This window comes from Ictalurus punctatus, chromosome 18 (genome assembly GCF_001660625.3).
Source record: "Ictalurus punctatus breed USDA103 chromosome 18, Coco_2.0, whole genome shotgun sequence".
NCBI classification, from domain to species: Eukaryota; Metazoa; Chordata; class Actinopteri; order Siluriformes; family Ictaluridae; genus Ictalurus; species Ictalurus punctatus.
This window is the reverse complement of record NC_030433.2, coordinates 259,245-283,894: the sequence shown is the minus strand read 5'-3', so window position 1 is coordinate 283,894 and position 24,650 is coordinate 259,245. Positions and strand designations below refer to the sequence as shown.

The following is a 24,650-nucleotide window of genomic DNA, read 5'->3' as shown; positions in this document are numbered from 1 at the left end:
GATGTGGCAACAACTCCGAGATGCGAATGGATTGTAGCCTGACGCACAGATGGCTTTTTTCTGTTGAACAGGTAAGACAATATTTTGTTATGGCTTCCAGTTGAAATTGAAATATGCCACCATTATATATCAATCACTAAACATAATTAACCTTCACAAAGCATTATGAATGTCAATACGTCCATCAGTACATTTTCTTGAATGGTTTAGCTTTTGCTTATTTATCTTTGAATAACTGTAAACTAATTTTGTGTTTGAGTAACAACTACATTGACCTGATCCGTCTCTGCAGAATGGGGAGCAGAGCGTGACCTGCAAATGTGTCTCTGTATTCAGCACTTATGCTCGGAAGCTTCTCTGCAAAATCCATTCACTACTCTGCACTCATTCATTGCTCCATCCATCCTAGTGCTCACTATTAATGATACCACTTAAATACCATAAAAGTGGCTCCTGTAGAAAATGAAACCATGTAATGTATGTACACTAAGCATTAGCGGTGTTCTCACACTGAACAAAAAAAATCTTTAATTTATTTATACCAGACACATAATAAAACAAAATTTACTACCCTGTAACCAAATGTTTTTCTCCTCAAGTAAACAAGCAAATATAGTATAATAAGTAAGTATATATTTTTAATGTAGCATATGACTCATACCATGTGACACACTGAGTGTGGTTTCTAATGTCTGAAAACTGTTATTACGCTTAATACTGAAGTAGATTTAAATGGATTTCACCCTCCAAGCTCGCTGAGGTAGGTCCTGGTTTGCTGATCACAAAACAGGGCTTTAGAGACATGCAAAAACAGACTTTATTTCATCATGTTGTTCGCGAGATCTAAGTGAGAGCAGCAATGCACATTGAACAAAAGAAAAAAGAAAGAAACCATTCTTCTACCTCACACATCCTCTGTCTTTGGCCGGTCTGGGAAGGTAATCTAGGAATAAAAGGAAAAATCAAAAACCTGCAACTTACAACTTATTTTTGCAAATAAAATTAGACCGAAAATTAATACAAACATACTCCAGTCTTGACGTCATAGCAGTACATCTTTAGCATTTGTATTGCTTCAAAAGACACTGCAACTTACAGTCAGATCCATCAAGATTTTCACAACATTATTGTTATTTTAGCTGCCTACCACAGTATACTATTGAAATTAAACAATAAATATAAATATGAACAGAATATGAATTACACTGTTGGATTTGGTTGTAAAAAGAAAGAAAACACTGATGAGCTTAGAAACACCAAAAGTTCCACCGAAAACAAAGGACCTGGTGAAAACCTTACATCCTGGTGGGAACAAAACCCATTTTGCAACAGTTGGCCAGAGGTAGGAGTGTGTATATGTATATATATCTGTGTCAAAGTCAACAACCAAGAGATGACTTCAACAAAGTAAATACAGAGGGTTTTCCACAAGATGTAAACCACTGGTATGACTCAATTACAATAAGACCAGATAAGAATTTGCCAACTACATCTTAAAAAAAAAAAAAAACAACCCCATACAGTTCTGTAACAGCATTCTATGGACAGATGAGACACATTCTTATACAAAAAGTTGAATACGAATGATGGACAAAGAGTTTGGAGAAGAGAAGGAACTCCTTATGACCTGAAGTATACCACCACATTAGGCATGGGCATGTATGGCTTCCAGTGGAACCGATTTCCTTGTATTTACTGATGATGTGACTGCTGACAAAAACAGCAGGATGAATTCTGTGTATATTCTGTGTATTATATGGTTATACTGTATAATCTGCTCAGATTCAGCCAAATGCTTCAAAACCCATTGGATGACACTTCACAGTGCAGTTGGACAATGACCCGAAGCATGCCTCGTAAACAACCCAAGACTTTATGATGAAGTGGAATGTTCTGCAGTGGCCAAGTCAACCACCTGACCTACATCCAACTGAGCAAATCTGAAGGCAAAACACCCCGAGAATAAGCAAGAACTGAAGACAGCTGAAGTAAAAGCCTGGCAAAAGCATCATCAGGGATGAAACCAAGAGTCTGATAATGTCTATGGGTTCCAGAGTCAGTGACTGCAAAGGATTTGCAAACAAGTATTAAAATGACAATTTAATTTATGACTGTTAGTTTGTCCAATTACTTTTAGTTTATCTTAGTTTAAACGCAGGGGGTAACTGGACAATTGACTGATAAGTGGTTTCATGGCCAGGTGTGGCCTGTTTCCTCGTTATATCATGACCAATTAAGGCGATTAAAAAGGCATTCATTCCAAGCATTGAATCTGTATTTGGTAGCTGATTTGATGTCAATTTCAATATACTGTGGTAAACCGCTAAAATAATAAATTTGTTATACGGTATAACCTATTTTATAGCTCATTTGGTAAAGACTTTCACATATTTGATTTTCTGTTCTAGTTTTTACCTAGTATAATGTCCGTATTCATTTCATTTTGGCCAATAAAGGCTATTCCAATTCTCTTTTTTATAAAAATATGCCATAGAGCAGAGGTCAATGACTCAAGACTGGAATCAAAGAGCCATGAAATGTACCACAAGATTTTTTTCCTTTAAAAAAAAAAATAACATAAGGGATCAATTTACCGGTTTAGAGGGAAACTGAAAAGTGTAGGTCAGCTTCAGTCTTTGAAAAAAAGTTTCCTTCTCGCATTCATCAGCAAAGTCAAAAAACCTTGCTGTCTCCGAAGAAGGCTCATTGGTGTTGCTTCTCATGTCATTCTTATGGACATTATAGGCTCTTCTCTGAGGTTTCACCGAACCAGGATTAAGCACTGATATGGCCTGTGTGCTGTTGACATCACTGAAGGTCACCTTTCTGCATTTTATGGGCTTATGTTTTCCTATAAGAGGCTGAAAGGGAAGGCATTACACTTGGTGAAGGAATGGCACTAAATCTCTTATCAGAAATAAAGCAAACGACTGCTTCAGTTATGCGCGGTCAACTGGCTAGAAGTGTGGCTAGCAAGCTCTGAAAGAAACTTTATCTTTAGCGGCAGTCTTTGGTTAACATTACTTCATGTCATTTTTGTTGGTGTATAACAAGGCTGTTGGTCCTGCCAGTGCATTTTATTGCAGTGTAGCAAGTTTTGCTAGGGTGACCGTACGTCCTCTTTTTCCCCGGACATGTCCTCTTTTTTGGACCTTAATAAAGTGTCTGGCTGGGATTTCTACAAGTGAGAAAATGTCCAGGATCGGCTTTAGTTTCATTATGATGTGTTTATAATATTGCATCGTGTCTGCGCGTATTTGCATTGCTTTAACCCCCCTCTATAATTCCCGCCTTCTTGCACACCAATTGGTCGATTATAAAAAGCTTGCCGCAACTATTGGTCAAAATCCTGAATTTGTTAATACCTTTTTTTTTACAGCAGGAGAAAATGCTGCAGTTATCTTGGTTACAGGAGTCCTTTCTTCAACTCCAGTGGTTTTGCCTTTACCTCCTGCAAGCAGTACAATTTCAGAATTAATGTGGATTTCCTGCACTATAGGCCATTCTGCATCAACCTATTGAGGAATTTAATAAAAGAGAAAAAAAAATACCTGAGGTATTCTTTGGGGATGTCAAATTATCACATAGCCCAACCAAAGCAGAGGAGCTACAGTACAAACAGAGAAAAAAAAAAACTCTAAACAAAAAAAAAAACCTGCCTCTCTTGTAAGCATTAAGACTTTGCACAACAAGAGAGATTAACAAATGCTGGACAATGCATATAATCCAGTGTGAAGGGTGTCAATCATTAAGAACATATTTGTTGATGATAAAGCAATAGATTTAATAGATCAGATCACAGATTCTGAAAAAAGCAAATATGACGGTTGGGGATGGTTCACCAAAAAATGTCAATTCTGTCATCAATTACTCACCCTCATGTTATTTAAAACCCATAAGACTTTCAATCATCTTTGGAACACAAATGAATACATTTTTAATAAACCTGTGAGATTTGCATCATCAGCAGTAAGAATCAGAAGGCCTGACAGAGATGATCAAAGATTCTGGAACTTTTACAGCTTTATGGACTGATGAGGCCACGATTAACCTCTACCAAAGGGATGGAAAGGCCAAAGTGTGGACAAAGAAAGGATCTGCTCATGATCCAAAACACAGGAACTCACAGGTCAAGCACAGTGGAGGTAGTGTCATGGCTGGGGCTTACATGGCTGCTTCTGGAGCTGACAATAATCTTTATTGATGATGTAAACTGTGATGGTAGCAGCAGAATGAATTCAGAAGTCCATAGTAACATACACAGAGAAATGCAGCCTATCTAACTCTGAGGAACTTCATCATGCTGCAAGGGAATAACCCAAAATACACCAAAGGACTTCAGGTTTTAGGCTGTCAAAGTTAATTTCCAGACCTTAACCAAATTGAGCATGCATTTCACCTTCTGAAGAGAAGACTGAAGGGAGAAACCCCACAAAACAATCAACAACTAAAAGAAGCTGTACTACAAGCCTGGAAAAGCAACACAAAAGAAGAATGCAACAGTTTGGTGATGTTAATGGCTCACCGGCTCGATGTAGATATTGAAAGCAAGCGATGTGCAACCAAACATTAAGAGTTATTTACTTACTTTAAGACTATCTGTTTCTATACTTTTGCTCACCTAAAAATTGGGTGGTCTGCCATCAAAGGTGCCATATTCTAAGTTGCTGAGCACATCTAAATGTAATTATCAGGAAATGAAAGCTGAAATTCTGATCTATTATCTCATTCATCTTTTGATCTTAAAACAAAATGTCAGCGTATAGCAAAAGCAGAAGTATTATCCTTGCTTTCGGAAGAGATTATAAAAGCTCAGAATTAATTTGCACTTGTTCCTGGTCTTTTAAATAATCCGTGTTGTGCCCTATTACACATATCTGTAATTTACAGAATTATTTCACATTATACAACAGTTATGTCCGGTCCACTAATTTGACAGGATTTAAGTGGCTTAGCAAGAGTGCTGATATTTTGTGTAAGAGCACTGGTACATTTCACTGTTTCTCATTTTCATGTCGTTTATTTGTGTTCGTTACGTAAAATTCCAATTCTTATAACACTGTAGTTCCTCAAACTGAAACCATTTCTACACTTACTACATGCTGTCGGTCAGACTGTGCTTTGCATGGCAACACAACAATATCCAGCTGTGGCTTCTTTCAGAATTATTTCGTTGACAGAGCAAAAATAAACACAATGTTTGGCCATATTCTTTCTGAAATGTCAGTTAATTAGTATTAATTCCTTGTTTATAGAACTGGCATAAAAGCAATTTCATACTTGCACTCAAGCTGTCGTACTGAACATAAGCAGAGGTTTGATTCAGACGTATATTGCTTAATTAGAACACTGTCACACTCCTCTGCATCAACATACCAGCAATGTGTCACAAATTGAACCTTAAACACATTTTGCTCGTTGTTTTATTGCATTCAAGCCCTTTATTATCACATCAAAAAAATCACATTACAACCGTGTTATTAGCATTTAGCTTTAAGCTTTGCTGACTTAGATATATGTGCAATAAACCTTACCCAAGAGGTGACACAGGTTGAAGGAAGGGCAGAGAAAATGAGCCTTTTGCAGTTTGTCCATCAGTAACAGGTGACAGCTCTATGGGAACAATAAGAAAATACCAAATTAAACATGTGCAGATTTCTTTAGTAAAAATTCAATATTATATGTACTGTTGCTGTATTGTTATATCATCTATATGTTCAGTCTGTGTGACACAAGAATAATTAATGATATCAAATTGAAGGAGTAGTCCTTCATCAAACAAATAAGGTGATTTTAGTGTCACATTCCCTCCAACTCTTATTTCCCACCTGTGTGCACATTAGCAATGTAAACAAATATGAATACATTATTCTAATTAAACAGATAATGTTTAAATCAGCATTAACCAGTGCATGCTCACATAGGAAATGTTTGACTCAATAATTGCAGTAATGATCACATATGTAACCAACGTATAAGATTATGTCACAGTAATGATCACAAACGTTAATTAGTCGGAAATGTGTGTTTATGCCGATTTGGGCTAAGAATGATCTGAGGTGGAAAAAGATAATGCTTTTTTTTTTTTTATTAACTGATTGGATTTGCGCCACAATTATAAACAGCATATGGCCAAAAGGACTTAATTGTGGCAAATGACAGGTTGTAAAACCCGCATAGATGAGCAAACTGCTTCAAGACAGTATAAAAGCCTGTGTCAAGGTTGTATTGATTCAGACTTTCTGCTGAGGTCTCAGCTTTATCTGACTTCAAATAAAGTTTGATCTTTAGACATCCATAACCCCTCATCTCTTTACATTTTTGACGTGGGTTGAAGAGATTTTCTCAATAATATACAGAAAATACTAAAGGGTCCACAAACTTTCGAGCTTACAAATCTGTGTAAGAAGATTTACGTAATTACACACTATGTAAACTATACCCTCGGTCTGTATATAATACCCAGAATGGAGGAGAGGTTTGGAGGATGCTGCATTCCGATATTCACAGCGTCACTGAAACTGAGAAGCGTTGAGTTCCTGATACAGCAGTGCAGCATTTCATCTTCACTGACCAGACCTGTTCCCTCATCTCAGTCAGACAGAAAGGCAAACAAACATTACATTTTGTTCATTTGAAGCTGAAATCAAAATGAACAACATGGTTATTATATATTTCATATAACTGAAAATATGCCATTAGTAGTGAACGCACAAGAACACTTACCAGAAGTATCAGCTTTGCAAAAAGTCTCAATGGATGGTTGTGCGTCACCTGCTTCCAAGTCTGAATCCATACAATCCAGCAAGAAGCTGGAGACACCAGAGGGCATGATCATACCTAAATTGTAACAGGATTATGCAGCTTTTCAATATAAGGCCAACTAGTAGACTCATTAGTAAACTGCTGTGCTTAAGATAAAGAGCTCCAAACCCCACTTGTGCAGTCCTGGCTGAGGTCTCTGGCACAGGGAGTCACTACGCCCTAGAGGACACAGGAATGACATTAAAGCAATATGAACACGTTAACGATTATTCAAACATGCCTCCAGATGTGGCAAAGGTTTTTGGTATATTATATGTTTTGGTATAACAACTCTGACCTGCTATAAAGTTATTCAACTTGCTAACATACTACAAGTGCTCCCTCTGCCAAGCTCATTTTATTATACATACTATAACAAATGTTATTATCTAATAGTGCATATACTTTAGTTTTCATTAGTCCTTTTTTCCACAGAAATATTCTAATCTAATTTCAGAGCCTATACTGTAGACTATTGGTGTTATTTGATAGGATATATTAAATATGTTTTTTTTTTAAAAAAGAGTTCTATACAGTTTACTGTCATACATTTGCAACCCCAATTCCAAAAAATTTGGGACGCTGAATAAAATGTAAATAAAACAATGTAATGATTTGCAAATCTCAAACCCATGTGTTATTCACAATAGAACACAGAAAACATCAAATGTTTAAACTTAGGAAATGTACCGTTTTAAGGGGAAAAATAAGGTCATTTTGAATTTGATGGCCGCAACAAGTCTCAAAAAAATTGGGATGGACCCAAAAAAAGGCTGGAAAAGTAAGTGTTACTAAAAAGTGTGTATATGTGTGTGTGTGTGTACATACATACATACATACATACATACACATATATATATATATATATATATATATATATATATATATATATATATATATATATATATATATATATATATACACACACATTATATACATGTATGTGTATATATATATATATATATATATATATATATATACTTTATATATATATATATATATATATATATATATATATATATATACACACATTATATACATGTATGTGTATATATATATATATATATATATATATATATATATATATATATATATATATATATATATATATAAAGTGTATATGTATATGGACCTAGGTGTCTAATGAACTAAATGAGATCGCTGTTGGTTTTAATGAGCGCCGTTTACACTCGGCGTGTTCCACATATACTCCAATAGCGTTAGCATTGCTACAAACTTAGCATTTAAATGTTGAGTACGGAACAGTAACCCCTGATTCATACATTATCCTTTTATCATATTTAAATAAAAAAAGTTACCTGATAACTGTATCCAGTTGTGTATTTTGTGAAAATTATAACGTAACCAGGTTATACTTCACTGTAAATTCCATGCTAGGCCTGAGGCACATGCCGGCCATGTTTGTTGTTGGCAGGTGAAGAAAACTCGAGAAAGTCAGAATTGTGAGATGTAAACACACTTGCGAGAAATAAAGTCAGAATTGCGACAAATAAAGTTAAAACTACCATTTTTATTTGTTTCTCTGAGGTGGAAACGGGCTTCCATAATTATCACATCCAATTTAAACATAATGTGGAAAGCAGGAGGTTCCGAGTTGAACAATTCCGAGTCCCAGTTGTCGTGAACGATGTTATGTATTGTGTTATGTATTATGCTCCAGCGTGTCTCGCAAATCATACTTCGCCAAAGAATCTGCTAAACTTCATCAGTGAACATGGCCAAGACCCACTTACTTGAGATATGTCCATCTGCAGAGTAGTGATGTGTCGTTTGCGAACGAGTCGGCTCTGAGCCGACTCCGTTAAGTGAACGATGGGACGATTCGTTTTTTTGTTGTAAATGAATACAAGACAGAATAATAGGCACTCCATGCACTGACTGAATGTTTTGTTGATGTATATGTGCGTGTGACAAATCACGTGTGATAACATTCTCCATTTTAATACATTCAATACATGCATTTTAATAACACAGACCACATAAAGGCAGAATGTAGGTAATTGTAAGGTAACAATATCATATGGAGCAGGGTCTACTGACAACCTACACATTCATATTAGAATTGTACATCCAACAGTGCAGTGAGTGTGATACTGGTAACACAGTAATATCCTCAAATTGAGCCCCCGAGTTTGGTGAAAATCTTATTCCATTCAAGAGTGGTAGCCATTTGAGTAAAAGTGACCACAAGCTTCACTGAGCCTGACACTAAGGGCTCAAATTGGGCACCTGACAGACCTTCCAGGACCACAGAACCGGCCCCACCCCTGATTATAGGGGGTATTTCTGAACAAGCTGAATATTTTGGAAATTAACTTTGGAAGGTGAATATTGATTATTGAATTTTTAATAATGAAATTGTGTGTGAAATGTTTCCAATTGAAATATTCACAGCATTAATATACAAGCACGTTGAACTGCAATACCCAAAAATGCAAGCCCTGAAAATACAATGCATTAAAATGCAACAACTGTTAATACAATGCATTTTTTTTATTAGTGCAATACAACATACTGTTTTGTTTCAAAGACGTCATTATTTTACTTCCACAGAAATTGTGCTTCATCTCCCATTATCTGGTCCAAAATAGAAAAATATTTTAGATAAATTATAACTATTCCATATATATAATATCCTAGAAATTTGTAACAAATATTACATGGAAAAAAGGTTTGGATATATGTATTACGTTAATGTGCACCTTACCATATATATTTTTATGGAAATCTGTATTGTTGTGCACTCTCAAAAATATTGCAAAAAAAAGTTGATTTTTGATATGTCGTCATATCAACAACCATGCTGATATGACGTCACTACCCATGCTCATGCATAGGAATTTCACGTTGAATGGGCATTGAGGTCAGGAATTCTTTACAGAAATGTTTCCAGATCTTTTTTTTTTTTTTTTTTGCGTGGGAGAGTGTCTGAGTATACATCACAGAATGAACAATTTACATCAATATCTTTTTTTAAATCTCAAGATACTATTTCACTGGCGTCTTCGTATGATTTTCTAAGAGACTTACTTTATTTTATTTGTTAATAAATACATACATGATAATGTCCAAACATTTTACCAACCAAGATTATTTATTAGGCAGCTCCAATAAGTGACTGTATGTCAGGTAGAGACATCTCTGTGAAATGGATTTTTCGCCAAAGTGTAAAAGAAGCACATTTGACCACCAGGATTAGAAGGATCTTTTGAGTTTAAACCCATATGGCTCCACTTTTAACGGCTTCTTTGAAGGGCATTATAAATCCAGAAGGAACTGCATCCATAACCACATCATGTTGTTTAAAGAATTAGGTATAAAGAATTTTGATCGCAGTTCATCGCAGTTTCATCCACCACGACGTGTCTACGGTTGGTACAGACGTGGCATTTCCGGTGCTAACTATATACAAGCGTACTGGAAACAAATCTAGTTGTTTTATTGAAAGTATGATAGACGTTTAGATAAAAAAAAAAATAGATGAATGTAAAATGAGAATTATTTCACTATAAACAAAAGTATAGACACAGCGAACATTTCAGTGATGCGTTTGTTTTCTTTTGAATTAATGCTTTTAATAAATTACCTGATATTTTGGGCAAAACTTATTATGTAAACTCACACGATGACCGATGGAGTATACATATATATATATCTGCTACCATAAAAAAAATATACAACCGAGGTTTATGATCAAGTTACTATCCTCACATATCGCTGTTCCAGCCGGAAGGATTAACTGGTAACACAAACAGGAAGCGGCTAGATCGGATAGGGCCATTGCAAGGCAGCCATTGCTGTGTGTCGTGGCTGTGTTAGTGATACACCAAGGCAGGGAAGAAGACGTTTACTACAGTCATTCGAATTAACTGGACTTCCGAGTGTAACAGTAGTCTGTGCATCTACATATAGATACAAGGTATGCTTTTTATTATTAATGTCTTCGACCGATACTTTATTTAAGCATGGTTAGCAATACTGGTTGGTTCACTGGTTAACTCCACTGTTTACTAACATAGCTTAGTTAATTTAGGATTGTGTAAACTTAATCAGTAAACTCACGATTGGTAGCTGTAACAATAATTGCTTGTCGGTTAGGTATTCATTAAGCTCTTATAAATTTCTCAGCTAATAAAATTGATTCCCAGAACGTTCGTTTGTGGTTCCCAGAACGTACATTTTAAGGTTTGTTTTTGGTTAGCCAGGAAAGTTTTCTTTACGGAAATAGAACGTTGTTCTTAGATTTGCCGAACCTTCCCTTAACGTTCCCATAACGTTCACTTAAAGGGAACCCAAACTGTGAAGACTTGTAGGCCTTAACACCCAATAACTGCCCTCTCCTACTAAAATACATTGTTAGAAACACATGAAACGTTTTCATTCTTTTGAAAATCCTTAATTTTCAATACATATTTTAACCCATAGAGGCCTCCATTACTTTATTACTCCTAGGCGATGCACTTGAGCACTCGGAACCACACCATTAAACAAAAAGGATGAGCTACTAGCCCCTACGGCAGGAATGAATGCCACACTGCTGCTTTTGGCTGTAGTTTCCAGTCGAAAGGCAACAAGGGAAGTAATGTCAGTTTTAACAGCTTTTGTAGTGATAAGAAGAGGAGAAATGAGTGGGGAAAAATGCTTTTGGACAAAGACACCTCCCTGAAGATCCACGGCTGTGTTCTTGACGCTGCTTTCCTGATGCCTTTGATGCATTTAATTGATTAAAAGAGCTCACAAATTCTGCTGGTTACAAGCAAAGCCTAAAACCAAATGTTGTTGTTCCTACAACTTCCACCCACAAGGAGTCTAAATGTCCTCAGAAATCTAGTGAGAACCGTTCTAAGAATTGTCAAAGAGAGGAAATGCTAGAAGCGCTCCTGATTGGTCAGATGTCCCCATTTGTTGTGATTGGTCTACGCTGTCAGTGTGTGTTGAAATGGTTACTGTGGAACTGTTTTAGAATTGAGATTTTATGTGGCGAACACCGACACCAGAGTGGTACAAACACCCAAATGTTCCGGAGTGATTATACAGACCATACAGGATTTCAGGGCTTTTTTTTGTGTTGTGATTGTTGTGGCCAAAAATGCTTGATCTTGCTGCAGCTTTCTTTAAGATTTTGCAACTTGCGGAGTTTTTTTTGTGGACAACTACTTGAATTGGTGAAATTGCAATTGTACGGAATTGTTTTGCACGGTCTTTGGCAGTTCTGTTTGTTGGTACATGAGATTTTTTTTTAGCTGTACCGGATGCACATGACTGGAAGAGGGCTTTGGCTGAATGTTGTGATGATGTCACATGACGTGTCTTGGCTAAATCTGTGAAAAATCTGCGCTAATTTTGAAAAACTGCAAGCTCCTCAATATTGTGGAGTTTCCTTGATTTTGCATTAATTTCTGCATTCGCAAAATCCAGGAGGGACTGGTTATACCGGAATTGTTTAATAAATAAGGAATAATGGCATTGCGTTGGAACACAAATGAAGGTCGGAGTTGAACTGCTGTGGTATCGTTTTAAAATGAATTCTAACCACTGACGCTTTACATTCTCACCCTTTTGGATTTCATATAATGTGGTTGTTCGTGAGCAGCCAATGAAGACCAGAGGCGGGGTTTTTGTTACCATCCTACGTAGGTTAGTCCAGGAAGTAAATCTGGAATCACTAACGACTCGTTTCAGCTGTTTAAAATCGGTTCCTTATTCCGAGAGTCAAACACGTCATTTGTTGTGCACTTTTGAAACTTTGCAGACTTTTTACATTCACAAACATCTATATAACACACTATATGAAAGATAATATCTGAAAAAGCAAAATGCACTTTAAGAGTGTTACTTTTTGGTTCAGTTTGGATGTATATATTCTATTTACTTCAATATTTATTATTAGTTAAAATTTATATATATATATATATATATATATATATATATATAATATATTTATCTTTTGTAAAAGTACAGTACACTTTCAATCAGTATTGCTTATTTTTGTAAAAAAAAAAAAAAGTTCAGCATTATTTTACTTTGAGTGTTTTCATTCATTACCAATATTAAAAACTATTGGTTGATTAATCGGTTATTGGCAGGTGCTGCGCAACTTAGTTATTGGAATCTGTAAAATCCAATATCGGACTACCTCTAAAGGGCTCTACGGTAACAATTTATTTTAGGAGCACTTTTTTTATATATATATATATATATATATATATATATATATATATATATATATATATATATATATATATATATATATATAAAGGTTTTTTTTTTTGGGAAATGTTAACGTTAATGTGCCACAATATAACACACATGTAGGCATGAGAAAACTTGAGCCTATCAATTATGACAGAATTTAGGAACATAGTGTGAGCCATGACGAATTAATTTACCTTATTTTTACAGGCTTTATGCAAAAATCAACAGAGTTATCCTGTTCCACCTTGTAAACAAATACAATAAACCTCAATGTTCAGTATTTGAAGTCTGCTCCTCTTAAATATATTTAAAGCTACACTATTAGACATTTTCCACTGTCATGTTCTGGGCTGGAGTCAGTTCTCGAACCGCTCTGTGTATATTGTGTATTTATCTGAATAATCTCATGTAGGATGTGATTGGGTGAGTTCATTTACCCGTCAGATGCAAAGCGCTTTAGTTTAATGGTGTTCATTACTGATGACCCGATCAGGATTTTTACAACCGATACCGATCCAGATACCAGTCTTTTTTTGTTGTTGTTTAAGCTTTAATCGGGAGGTCATAAACAGTTAAATGTAAGCTCTCTGCTCATGGTCACTGTTTAAATATCTTAAACAATAGAGTCCTAATTAAAAGTAGACTTAAATAAACATGATCCATATTAGGAAAAAGAAGGCTAATGGCCTTCTGAAGAAATAGCGTACTCGGTTTCATGTTAAATTGATGTCATGTCAAGTTAAATGCAACCCATGGTAATTAAACATTATTTCATTTCTCATTTTATTTATATTTTATGAATTTATTATAATATCTATTTTTTTTTATATTAAATGATTTATTTATAATTAAGCACATTTTCTGTCTTTACATTTTGTTAGTTTTGTTTGTTTGAGTTTTAGATCGGTTCCGCAGTACAGTGTTGCTATGTCTGCTGATTTTGCATTTTATGGGGGATTAAATCAAAACATGAAAACTGGAGTTGACTTTTCTCGTGATATCTGGCAACCCTGAGTTTAAATGAAGTGAAGGTGCTGTCTATTAGAGTTGGTGAAGAGAGTGAAGGAGAGAGGCAGTGTACTGTATGTTTACTGACTGAACAGTTGCTAATCTTGATTATGATTGGTGAGGAATTATTTAATAAAGAAGTTTGAATTGCACCCACCTTGTAGCGTTAGCATTACCAAGGACACTTTGGCATGTGGAGACATGGGCCAGTAATCGAACCGCCAACCCTTCGATTAATGGACAACCCGCTCTACCACCTGATCCACAGCTGCCCAGTACCTTTTAGTCGCAAATGCGAGTGAAATGGTCGCACTGTGGAGCCCTGCTCTAGTACTACTGCTGGGTGATTCCAAATCAATCAGGGGGTAGAGCCACACAGTCACAAATTTAGCTGAATTTTCCACCATTTGTTAGTATAAGTACAGAACAAAACCCTCAAATGTTTAAAGTCAACTTTCACTTGTTATGACTCACACACAACTGTCAGTCATTTTAAAATTTGGGCCAGACAAGCTTTGACATGCCATGCCCCTTTAACTACAAAAAACTTACAAAGACAGAAGTCAAACATGGGTAACCCTAAAATAGTTTTTTTTTTTTTTTAACCATTTATCAGTACTATTATTTTAAATTTTGTTGTTAGTTATTTTGTATATTATGTTATCCTCTCATGTCTACTGACTGTAGAATAAAAGCTTTATAGCTTTTCTGAATTGTTCAGTTCCACATAGTATACTATACAGAGAAATATTAAACATGTATAAGTCATATTAAACCTGTCACTAGCTGGCTAATGTTAGCACAAGGGCTGCAACAATTAATTTACAAAACTGCAAAAATTCAGTAATAAAAATAGCTGGACTTTCATTATCAATTAGTTGGAGTGTGTTATAAAGCATGCTGCGTTGTGCTGCATCCCTTCATTTAGATTAAAACACATTTGATAGAAATGGCAGACAACTACCTCCTTTAAAGTATGGGGACTCTCTAAGCCTGGTGTATACGTCTGTGTTAACGCATATTTGCATCTACATGTTGCGTATCTGCGGTGCCTCCTATGAGAGGCTTGTCTAAATGCATATTGATGGGACGTTGTGATATTTCTTCTGTGGGTTTAATCACAATCAGACGATTGTTTAATTTAGAGTAATATTTAGAGCTGCAACAACTAATAGATAAAATCAATAATAATAGATGGATTAGTTGTTCTGCGCACGGCACGGGGGAGATTTACTCAGTACGTTGCTCCTGTTCCGAAAACATGCTTCAGAGAGTAAATACTAAAGTTGTGTCCCAAATGATGTACTATACACTTACATTATGCACTATGTACTCTACTGTGTATTGTGTGGATTTTAGAAAGGTAATAGCGTCTAAAATATAACACTATCGGGTTTTTACTAACCGGAAGTATAAGCCGCTTCCTAGTCGACGGCGCATGACTTCATACACACACTAGCATTAGCAGACACCCGAGTCACAGACAATGAATTTCTACAGTTTACTGTTTGTCAGCGTTACCTTTTATTCCCAACATGACCTCATTCGGCATCAGACGGAGGCGAAGTCAAGTGCCTGAGGAAGAAAGTGTGTAACCTCCAAGTCCTTTAAGGCAGGGGGTCATTTTATATTAAACACCCTGAAGAAGATCAAACTTTACAAACCAGAGTTTGTGTAGCACGGACACGCGACAGTGATGCACGAGCATTTTTTGTTGACTAGTTGATGGTGTTTGCCTGATTAGCTTTCTTGTAAATATAATCTTTAAAAAAAAAAAACGTGAGAGAATTCATAACACCAACAGTCACCACTGCAATCAACAAAAGAGAATTTTCTTATCTTATTCCTTATCTCCTCATATTCTATACTATTCATAACACCCTTTTTAACGTGGTACCTTTTGCCTATGCTTCAATATTTGAGACATTTGGAGTAAGTAAGGGTTGGTCTTGAGCAATTTTCTTATTAGAGGTATTTGAAATGAAAGTTTTCTGGTAATACAATGCAGAAGTAGGACATGTACTTGGATCAGCAGTTCTTTTAACAAATCATTTAGTGAGTCCCCAGAAAACTCCCTTTAGAACATACCTCTCCGCTCCGGACAGCAGTGCAAATGCAGTTATGCAATTAATTGGTGTGTTCTGGAGGTAATTTCCAAATAGCTTAAGAATTAGTTAGTAGGCAGACATTGATGACCAAAGCTGGTAGTGATTTGTTGAAAGAAATGTCCTACGTTGGTCAACATTAAGTTAATGCAATATGTTTTTGTTAAGTAATGAGTCCACTGTTTGTGGAACTAGAACTGGGGGGGGGGGGGTGTAAATAATTTCATGCTCCAAAGTGGTTTTAAGTTTGGTTTTTTCCACTTTCTCTTTTTCAGGATTAACACGATCTGGATATGTCCTTCATATTTGATTGGATTTATAGTGGTTTTAGTAATGTACTGCAGTTTCTTGGTAAGACCCACTTTTTAATGAAGATTTTAAAAAATGACTTCAGATTCCTCTGTAACAGTTCTTCCTGACTTTCAACTGTCACATTAATCTGTAGTTTTTAAGTTAAAAAAGGCAAACCCATTTTGGGTCTTTTGGTTTTGCTTTTTTGAATGTGGCGGTGGAAATGGCTAAAGGTAGATCACACTCGATCTACCTTCATTTAATCTGCTGCAAGAGCATGTTATTCATTGACATGTAATAATGCTATGTTGCAGATCTGTGCCTAATTTAATTGCTAACAATTTCAATATTTGACTGAAAGGTACAGCCTCACTGTCAGGTTAAGTGTTTTGTATAGTTAGCCTTCATTAGACTTAGCTGCACATTAAGTTGTATTTTTTAAGATAATAAAGGCAATGCACTGTATGTATTGTTTACAGGGAAGATAATCTGAGAGCTTGACTTGGGTACTGTAGGATGCAGTAGGTATGAATGCCAAAATCATCTAGATGTCATGTCCTTTGAGACCAATTCTGAAAAAAAATGTTCTTATTCTTTTAGGACTGTACAAAAAATCAGGTAAATTAGTATTTCTTGGTCTGGACAATGCTGGCAAGACCACACTACTGCATATGCTTAAAGATGATCGACTGGGGCAACATGTGCCAACCTTACATCCAAGTGAGTTCTCATCATATAAAATAAACACAGATGCATGGTTAATTATTTCATTCAACATTGACCTCAATATTCAACAATAATGCAGTAATAATCGATTGGTTAAGTTCAGTTGTTACCTTTTAAAACAATATATTGATCTGTATCATCGGATTATTACTCCCTTAGTATATACTATATTGTGTGCTGTCCATCACTTGTGCTAAATTGGTACTCATCATGATGATGTAATGGTTGTAAGAAACAAGTATCTTTGCATTTTATTCCTTAGCTTCAGAAGAGCTGACTATTGCTGGTATGACCTTTACCACCTTTGACCTTGGTGGCCATGCACAGGGCAAGTAGTTTTTCTTGAAGCATGGTACATTTCCTTCTTTCTGTGTGTGTGTGTGTGTGTGTCTGACACAATACTCACTTAACACATCTTGTATCCTAGCCCGAAGAGTGTGGAAAAACTACCTCCCTGCAATCAACGGCATTGTCTTTCTCATTGATTGTGTAGACCACCCGAGACTGGCTGAATCCAAAACAGAACTTGATGTGAGTTCTTGGGTTTTATTTTCTCCTTAAAAATGTTTTTCCTAAAACAGGAAATCGCAAATAGCCTGGGCAACATTTAACAAATAAATACAAACATTTCAACATAATTCTGGTGAAGTATATTTCTAGTTTCTTAAAGTTGAGGTGTAGACAGAAAAGGCTTTTTTTTTTTTTTTAAATTGTGTGCAAGAATTTAGTCACAGTGATATTTAACAGGTTTTGCTAAAGTTAGATTAAAGTTAAATTGTTCCATAGTGACATAGTGGCAGTGTTTGTACATCATAGTTCCAGGGTCCACATTTCCATCCAGAGCTCAGATTATTGTCTGTGCACAGTTTCCGGTGTTCTGCCCATGTCCCCTTGTTTTTTCTTTTGACTGGCATCCCATCCAGGGTGAATCTCTTCTTGCACCCAGAATTTCCAAGCTAGGCTGTACTAGTGACCCGTACCAGGATAAAGTGGCTATTTATTTATTTATTTATTTATTTATTTATTTATTTATTTATTTAAGAGATCGTCCCATTAAAATTGTGATTTTTAATAATTCTCAATTCACTAAACAGTCAATAATAAACATTTTATGATTGTGATTTGTATAGGGACCTATACTTTTGGGTAGATAAAATTTGAGTGTTTAAAATTTTGAATGTATATTTAAAAATGATGAATACAAGTTGTTCCAAAACTTTTGACGTGCGTTGTATGTTGTGGGCTGTAAAAAAAAAAAATGCATGGGAATACATGGTAATTAAAATCGGAGCACATAGTGAACTCTAATGCCGGCATCATACAGCGATCACTCCCTCTCTCTCCATCTGTGTGCATATTTCAGTACATGAACACAATTGAACTTTTTCACAATTGTTTGTTTTCCCAGAATTCCTGCAGTGTTTTAGCTAGTCACTTTCTGTGTACACAGACATTGATGTGTGGATTCTGGGGAGTTGATTGTTTTATTTCTGATTCTGCCTATACCTAGTAGCTTCTATTCCGTTTATGTTGATTACTACATCCTATATGTTTGAATGCTTTCAACTTTGTGGTAACAGAGGAAGGGGAAGGCCTTGGTAAGATCTTGAAGACGGATGAGTAAAGACTCATGAAACTCTGAAGGAATTTCAAAGAACTTTACTTGGCAAGACTTAAGATATCTGAATCTTTAAGTCGTAAATGCAAAATATGCTCTCATTTTGTCATTCAAATTCTGCAAAAACTACTCATTTGTTCCAGATTCCTCACAGTGTGGTTAATACATTGTCAGCTTCCACTTTTTAGCAGGGTCAATAAGGTTTCATGGAAACAAACATGATGCTGAACAAAGATGTTGGTGCTTTTACTTGCCTGGTGGGTTAGCTAAAAAGAGTATTTTTGTCCACTCCTACAAAGAATGTCAAATGATTTTGTGATTTAAAAAAAAAAAGAACTAAACCAAGACAAATCGTGTCGGAACTTTTCCCACACGCAATGCGAAATTACAACATCATAAAGATCTTCACGTCTGTGCTACGGGATAGGGCGGCTAGACCGAAGTCTCTCACAAAGAACATCCAAGCCCAACTGAATCACCCCAAAACATGTGGCTAAATGTGTTCTGGTCTGATGAGACCAATTCCAAAAGGTATAATACAGTGCTTGCCACTAATATTGGCACCCCTGGAAAATATGAGCAAAGAAGGCTGTGAAAAATCGTCTTGTTTGTTTAACTTTTTGATCTTTTGTTAAAAAATCCACAAAAATACTCTGCTCTCATGGATCTTAAACAATTAAAACAAGAAAATAAAACAAGGGGAATAAAACATTCTAGTTGTTGATCTGATATTATTTTATTATCTACTTACACACCCCACTTACCTGTACACACACCACTACCACACAGGCTCAGATTTTTGGTAAATATCTGAGTACCCCTCATTTATTTCACAGGTGTTTTCCAGATGTACACAGACAGCCTTGTTTTCCCTGATGGCCACTGCCACCAGCATACTACCAGAAATTATGCAATTAGAGCCACCAAACTATTATCAGAAATGATCATACAGAGGATTATTATTAGTTGCTGTGGTGATGTGAGCGACTTTTGTCCAGTCTGTCAACTCGGATGTCCAGTTTCCAAAAACTAGCTTTGCATGGGCATATTTTTGATGAAACCTCAGATCATGGTTGTTAAAATGTTCTGCTCAGATTTGTTTATCTCTGTATGATGAACCTGTTCAGTATCTAATTATTAATTTTATGGACACGCACATTAGTTAGATTTGATCATATGCAAATCTAACACATTTTATTTTATTGTGCATTCCTACAACAGGCACTAATGACGGATGAAACTATTGGAAACGTGCCTATCTTGATTCTTGGTAACAAGATTGATAAGCCAGAGGCCATAAGTGAGGAGAAACTTCGTGAACTGTTTGGATTGTATGGACAGACAACTGGCAAGGTAAGACGAGCCTTTTTTGCACATATTTTATCGTATAACTTTTTAATGTGTACTTAGAGGAGTGATGTTATAGGCTGTACCCGTGATTGTGGCGACATACGTGCTTTAATTTAGCTTTTGTTTGTTTATTTCAGATATTTTAAAGGCTAAGTTAACTGATTGGAATACAAAAATCTGCCACTTACATTTTGAGAATCCCTGCAGTTAACTGCCAAAATAAAATCATCTATCATATGGTGTTTGTTCTTTCTACAGGGTAATATTCCCCTTAAAGAACTGAATACCAGACCACTGGAAGTGTTCATGTGCAGCGTGCTAAAGAGAGAGGGATATGGGGAGGGTTTCCGCTGGCTTTCACAATACATTGACTAGAGGTCCGACCACAAGGAGGTGCACCAGGAACTGCCTAAACAAATTCAAACTCATGTTCAGTTCTTGTTCAGCCTGCCATCACTCTCCAAAAGAAAAACAGCGGTAATCACTCAGTAAAACTCAATTTAAACAAACTTTTATAGGGTAAGACATTTAATTCAACCATTTTTTTCTTAAAGCTTTTGTAAGGGAATGGAATATCAATGTCTCCGTTTTCAAGCCAAATAGACGACACTTTTCATTTATTTCTGTTTTTCTTTTGACTTTTTTTATGCACGTGTGAAATCTGTATGATGTGGTATAAAAGCAAACAATTCTGCTGGTATTGGCAACCCCAGTTTATGTTTAAGAATGTGTTTGAGATGTTTAGAAATATGTTTGCAGCCCTTGTTAAGTTGATTGTTTTTAATAGGATACATGGTTGGGATTTTTGTGGGAATCATTACTTTTGAGCATTGCAGTCATTTTGAATGGTGTGCCGGTCTTATTTAACAAAACAATGAATATTAACAAAAAATTAAATGATCTCTCAAACGGCTCCACCCAGTTTAAGATGCCCCTTTTTATTAACATGAAAGCGTAGTTTGTCGGGTATCTCAGACAGATGTATGCAGGATGCAGATCCTATGGAAAGTAAAGTCAAGAATTTTCAGATGTGCAGTCCCTGTCGAAAGTATTGGAAAGCCAAGGCAAATTCTTTTCTTTTCAGTGTACACTGACATTTAGCTTTGAGATAAAAAAAAGATTAATATAAGACTAGAATTTCAGCTTTAATTTCCTATATTTACATCTAGATGTGTTTTAAAGAACTTTAGATTATGGCACCTTTGTTGGCAGACCACCGAATTTTTAGGTGAGCAAAAGTATCAGTACAGATAGTCTTAAAGTAATACACTTAATATTTGGTTGCACATCTCTTGCTTGCAGTAACTGCATCAAGACAGCAACCCACTGACATCATCAAACTGTTGTATTCTCTTTTTTTATTTTATTTTTTTATTTTTATGCTTTTCCAGGCTTGTACTGCAGTTTCTTTCAGTTGTTGTTCGTTTTAGGAAGTTTCTCCCTTCAGTCTCCTCTTCAGGAGGTGAAATGCATTCTCAGTTGGGTTACGGTCTGATGACTGACTTGGCTAGGCTAAAACCTTCCACTTCTGTGTCCTTTGTGTTGGCAGTGTGTTTTGGGTTATTGTCTTGCTGCATGATGAAGTTCCTCTCAATTAGATTGGATGCATTTTCCTGTAACTTGGCAGGCAGAATGTTTCTGTAGACTTCATCATGAGCTACATTATCAATAAAGACAGGTGACCCTGTTCCAGACACAGCCATGCAAGCCCAAGCCATAACACTACCTGCATAGTACTTGACCAATGACCTTTGTTTTTGGATTATGAGCAAATCCTTTTCTTTCTCCACACTTTGGCTTTTCCATCACTTGCTACATGTTTATCTTGGTTACAGAACTTTTGTGGCATCTCTGTATGTATGTGAACATTATTTATAATATAATATAATATAATATAATATAATTTTTTTTGCAAAATCCAGTCTGGGCTTCCAGTTGTTCCTGTTGACTGGTTTGCATCTTGTGGTATGGCTTCTGTATTTCTGCTCACTAACTGTACAAAATCAAGGGCTCAAACCAAGAGGAGACATTCGGTGCTATTATTTGTTTAAATGATCAACAAGGGCACACCTGGGTGACAAACACCTTTCATGTTCCAATATATTTGATCACTTAAAAATGGGTGAGTTCAAACAAAAGGTGCCATGTTCCAAGTTGTCTAACATATCTAGATGTTAATATCAGGAAATGAATGCTTGCTCTATCGTCTCGTATTAATCTTTTGATCTCATCCCCAACTTTGTTTGGTGTGTAGCAAAAACAAAAGTATTTGCCATACTATATGGATCTTATGGATGGTTTTCTGAGAAGTTCTTGATTTTATCAATGTGTAATGCATCAACATGTTAATTTTTTTTTTTTTTTTAATTTAATTACCAAAAAAGGGCTAGCCATATAACATTAAACTCTTTACAAGAGCCTTTCTAAGTAATTTTTAAGGCAGTACAAGGACTTCCCCTCCTCCATTATTTCCTTGTGTACTGCCTATCAGCTGTTGCATGTAATGGAAAAACTCTGCATTTAAAATAAATAAATTAATTAATATAAAATTGTAAAATTCCAGTGACCCATTCCTTTTTATAAAATATGCATAAAAACTAAAAGGGCTTTAACACAATGCCACTCGCTATTTCTGTATTCAGGTTTAAATTGGAAGTATTTGAAAAACTGAATACCTTTTTTTTGTGTGCGCGTGCGTGTGCATGGGATCTTTCTGGCCAGTTTCCTACCTAAGGAGTACCTGCTGAGTAAGTGAGGTCTTTACTGGATCAAGGAATATGCTCATAATTGACAATAGCCACCTAATAATATCTCCTCAGATTTACTTTATTTGTGGGTTGCAGCAGCAGTACTGCAGCCCAGCTCTGGTAGATTCTGATGCTCAGCAGACTTGTCTGACCTTTCTTGAATAGCAAAGTGTTTGGTGACATAAATTGAGATAATATGGAAAACTAAATTAATTAATTAAATAAAAAACACCACCACCTAGATCACATGTAGAGGGGCATTTCCATTTTGATAGAAGGCCATGGTAGAGGTAAGAGGTAAAAACTGCAAATAACAGTTTCTTTATTGTAGGGCTGGGTAAAAAAATATATATATATTTTATTGATTTTAATCTATCTTCAATTTAACGAAACGATATTGATTCTGGAAATCCCCGAATCGATTCTTAATGCGCGTGCTTTACTTGAGAGGATGTGAATATTATCTGTAGTTCGCCTCTCGTCCTGAAGATGGCGCCATCTTTCATGTTTTGAAATCTGTTATTTCTTAAACGTTTCAAGATAATGAATTTCACTGTTGCACATTTACAACGTTTGTATCATTTTTACAGTAATGTGCAGTTTGTGTTTACCTTGTGTGCATTGTATGCACATATTTATGATTTCTTGTGACAATGTTTGTTACTCAAAGTAAAAGGTAATTAAACATAATTGTGTGGGCCTTATTGTTAATGTAAATGTGTATTTCAGTAATATAGCTAAGTAGGAGGGTTTCAGTTACCAGCATTTATATTCAAATATGGATTCCATGTCTGCAAAACTAACATTTAAATTGTAATATTGATAACTAATCGATATTAAGTCTAATCGAAACCATATAAATATTAATTTAATCAAATTGTCAAATTGGTCGCAATACCCAGCCCTACTTTGTGACATCTTCAAAGTGAGTGTTTATTACTTCAGTTTCTGTGGGCCTTTGAGGGCCAAATCCTCCATCATTGATGCCATTAAATATGGACCCTGCATGCTGACCTTATCTGAGGTGTGCAAGGCCTGCGCTTCTGTGTTCTTTTGCGACTTCCTGTATGAGTCGGCAATGCACTCCTGGAGGAATTTTGGTATTATTTGGCGATCGCTGGAGTCTCAGAGCCTTGGAACTGAATTATTAACTGTAAAACCCAGTAGTTTGGAGGGGAAAGAGGAAACTCAATGTGCCGCGAACATCTCAGGCCATGCAGCAGGCCTGTGTTCTCTCCTTTTCTCCTTTATGATCTCACAGCTGCTCACTGAAACAAACACTTGTTCATTAATCATCACAGATGCATGCTCATTCCTTACCCTGTATTTTCCCAACTCTACCCTCCATTCACAAACCAGCACTCCACCACACCTCTGCTGCCTCATACCTGCCACCATCTAACACTGACCACCCCTAACTGAGGAAATCTGCCACAGCCATCTGCACCCTGAGATTCCCCTGAGCCACAGTGTGAGCCTTTATATCCAAACCCTGAAGCTAAATGGTTAATGTACCAGATAACAGAGTGATCTTCACACATCCTTCATGTGGTAGAGCCACTGGAGTAGAGCATGGTCCAGTCAGAGACTGAAGGCATGTGGGTGAAGGAATTGCTGTAGAGCAACCAGATTTTTTTCGTGGGACTTTGGGGTTAAGGGGCTCTGCCAATATCACTGGCAAGTCCAGTGTTGAATAAAAGTGAGCCGAACCCCTCTGATTGATCAGTTCAAATGGTAGGGGCAAATGCGCATAACCCCCTCCAGTGTGGTGCTCTATTAGATTAA

General features: G+C 36.1%; 2 protein-coding genes across 2 annotated transcripts; one reads left to right on the top strand and one right to left on the bottom strand.

Moving 5' to 3' along the window:
• Nucleotides 1–804: 804 nt before the first annotated feature.
• On the bottom strand, nt 805–8,163 carry LOC108278522 (uncharacterized). The gene is made up of 9 exons (XM_017491969.3): nt 8,124–8,163; nt 6,939–6,984; nt 6,727–6,840; nt 6,463–6,591; nt 5,535–5,613; nt 3,552–3,607; nt 3,366–3,451; nt 2,595–2,861; nt 805–943 (listed from the first exon to the last, which is right to left on the bottom strand). The coding sequence occupies exons 3-9, from the start codon at nt 6,836–6,838 to the stop codon at nt 905–907; spliced, it is 768 nt and encodes a 255-aa protein (XP_017347458.1). The 5' UTR covers nt 6,839–6,840; nt 6,939–6,984; nt 8,124–8,163; the 3' UTR covers nt 805–904.
• Nucleotides 8,164–10,551: 2,388 nt separating this feature from the next.
• Nucleotides 10,552–23,564, top strand: sar1b (secretion associated, Ras related GTPase 1B). The gene is made up of 7 exons (XM_017492512.3): nt 10,552–10,744; nt 16,409–16,484; nt 17,025–17,144; nt 17,413–17,478; nt 17,578–17,681; nt 19,990–20,121; nt 20,377–23,564. The coding sequence occupies exons 2-7, from the start codon at nt 16,427–16,429 to the stop codon at nt 20,491–20,493; spliced, it is 597 nt and encodes a 198-aa protein (XP_017348001.1). The 5' UTR covers nt 10,552–10,744; nt 16,409–16,426; the 3' UTR covers nt 20,494–23,564.
• Nucleotides 23,565–24,650: the final 1,086 nt, after the last annotated feature.

Bases quoted from the DNA above. Each gene is read 5' to 3' on its own strand.
- sar1b (XM_017492512.3), top strand. From the start codon at position 16,427: ATGTCCTTCATATTTGATTGGATTTATAGTGGTTTTAGTAATGTACTG. The intron at 17,479-17,577 runs GCAAGTAGTTTT...CTTGTATCCTAG, and splicing joins CCTTGGTGGCCATGCACAGG to CCCGAAGAGTGTGGAAAAAC. The intron at 20,122-20,376 runs GTAAGACGAGCC...TTCTTTCTACAG, and splicing joins ATGGACAGACAACTGGCAAG to GGTAATATTCCCCTTAAAGA.
- LOC108278522 (XM_017491969.3), bottom strand. From the start codon at position 6,838: ATGATCATGCCCTCTGGTGTCTCCAGCTTCTTGCTGGATTGTATGGAT. The intron at 2,862-3,365 runs GTATTAACAAAT...CTTCCCTTTCAG, and splicing joins CTCCTGCTGTAAAAAAAAAG to CCTCTTATAGGAAAACATAA. The intron at 944-2,594 runs GTAAATTGATCC...TTTTATTCCTAG, and splicing joins TTCAGTTTCCCTCTAAACCG to ATTACCTTCCCAGACCGGCC.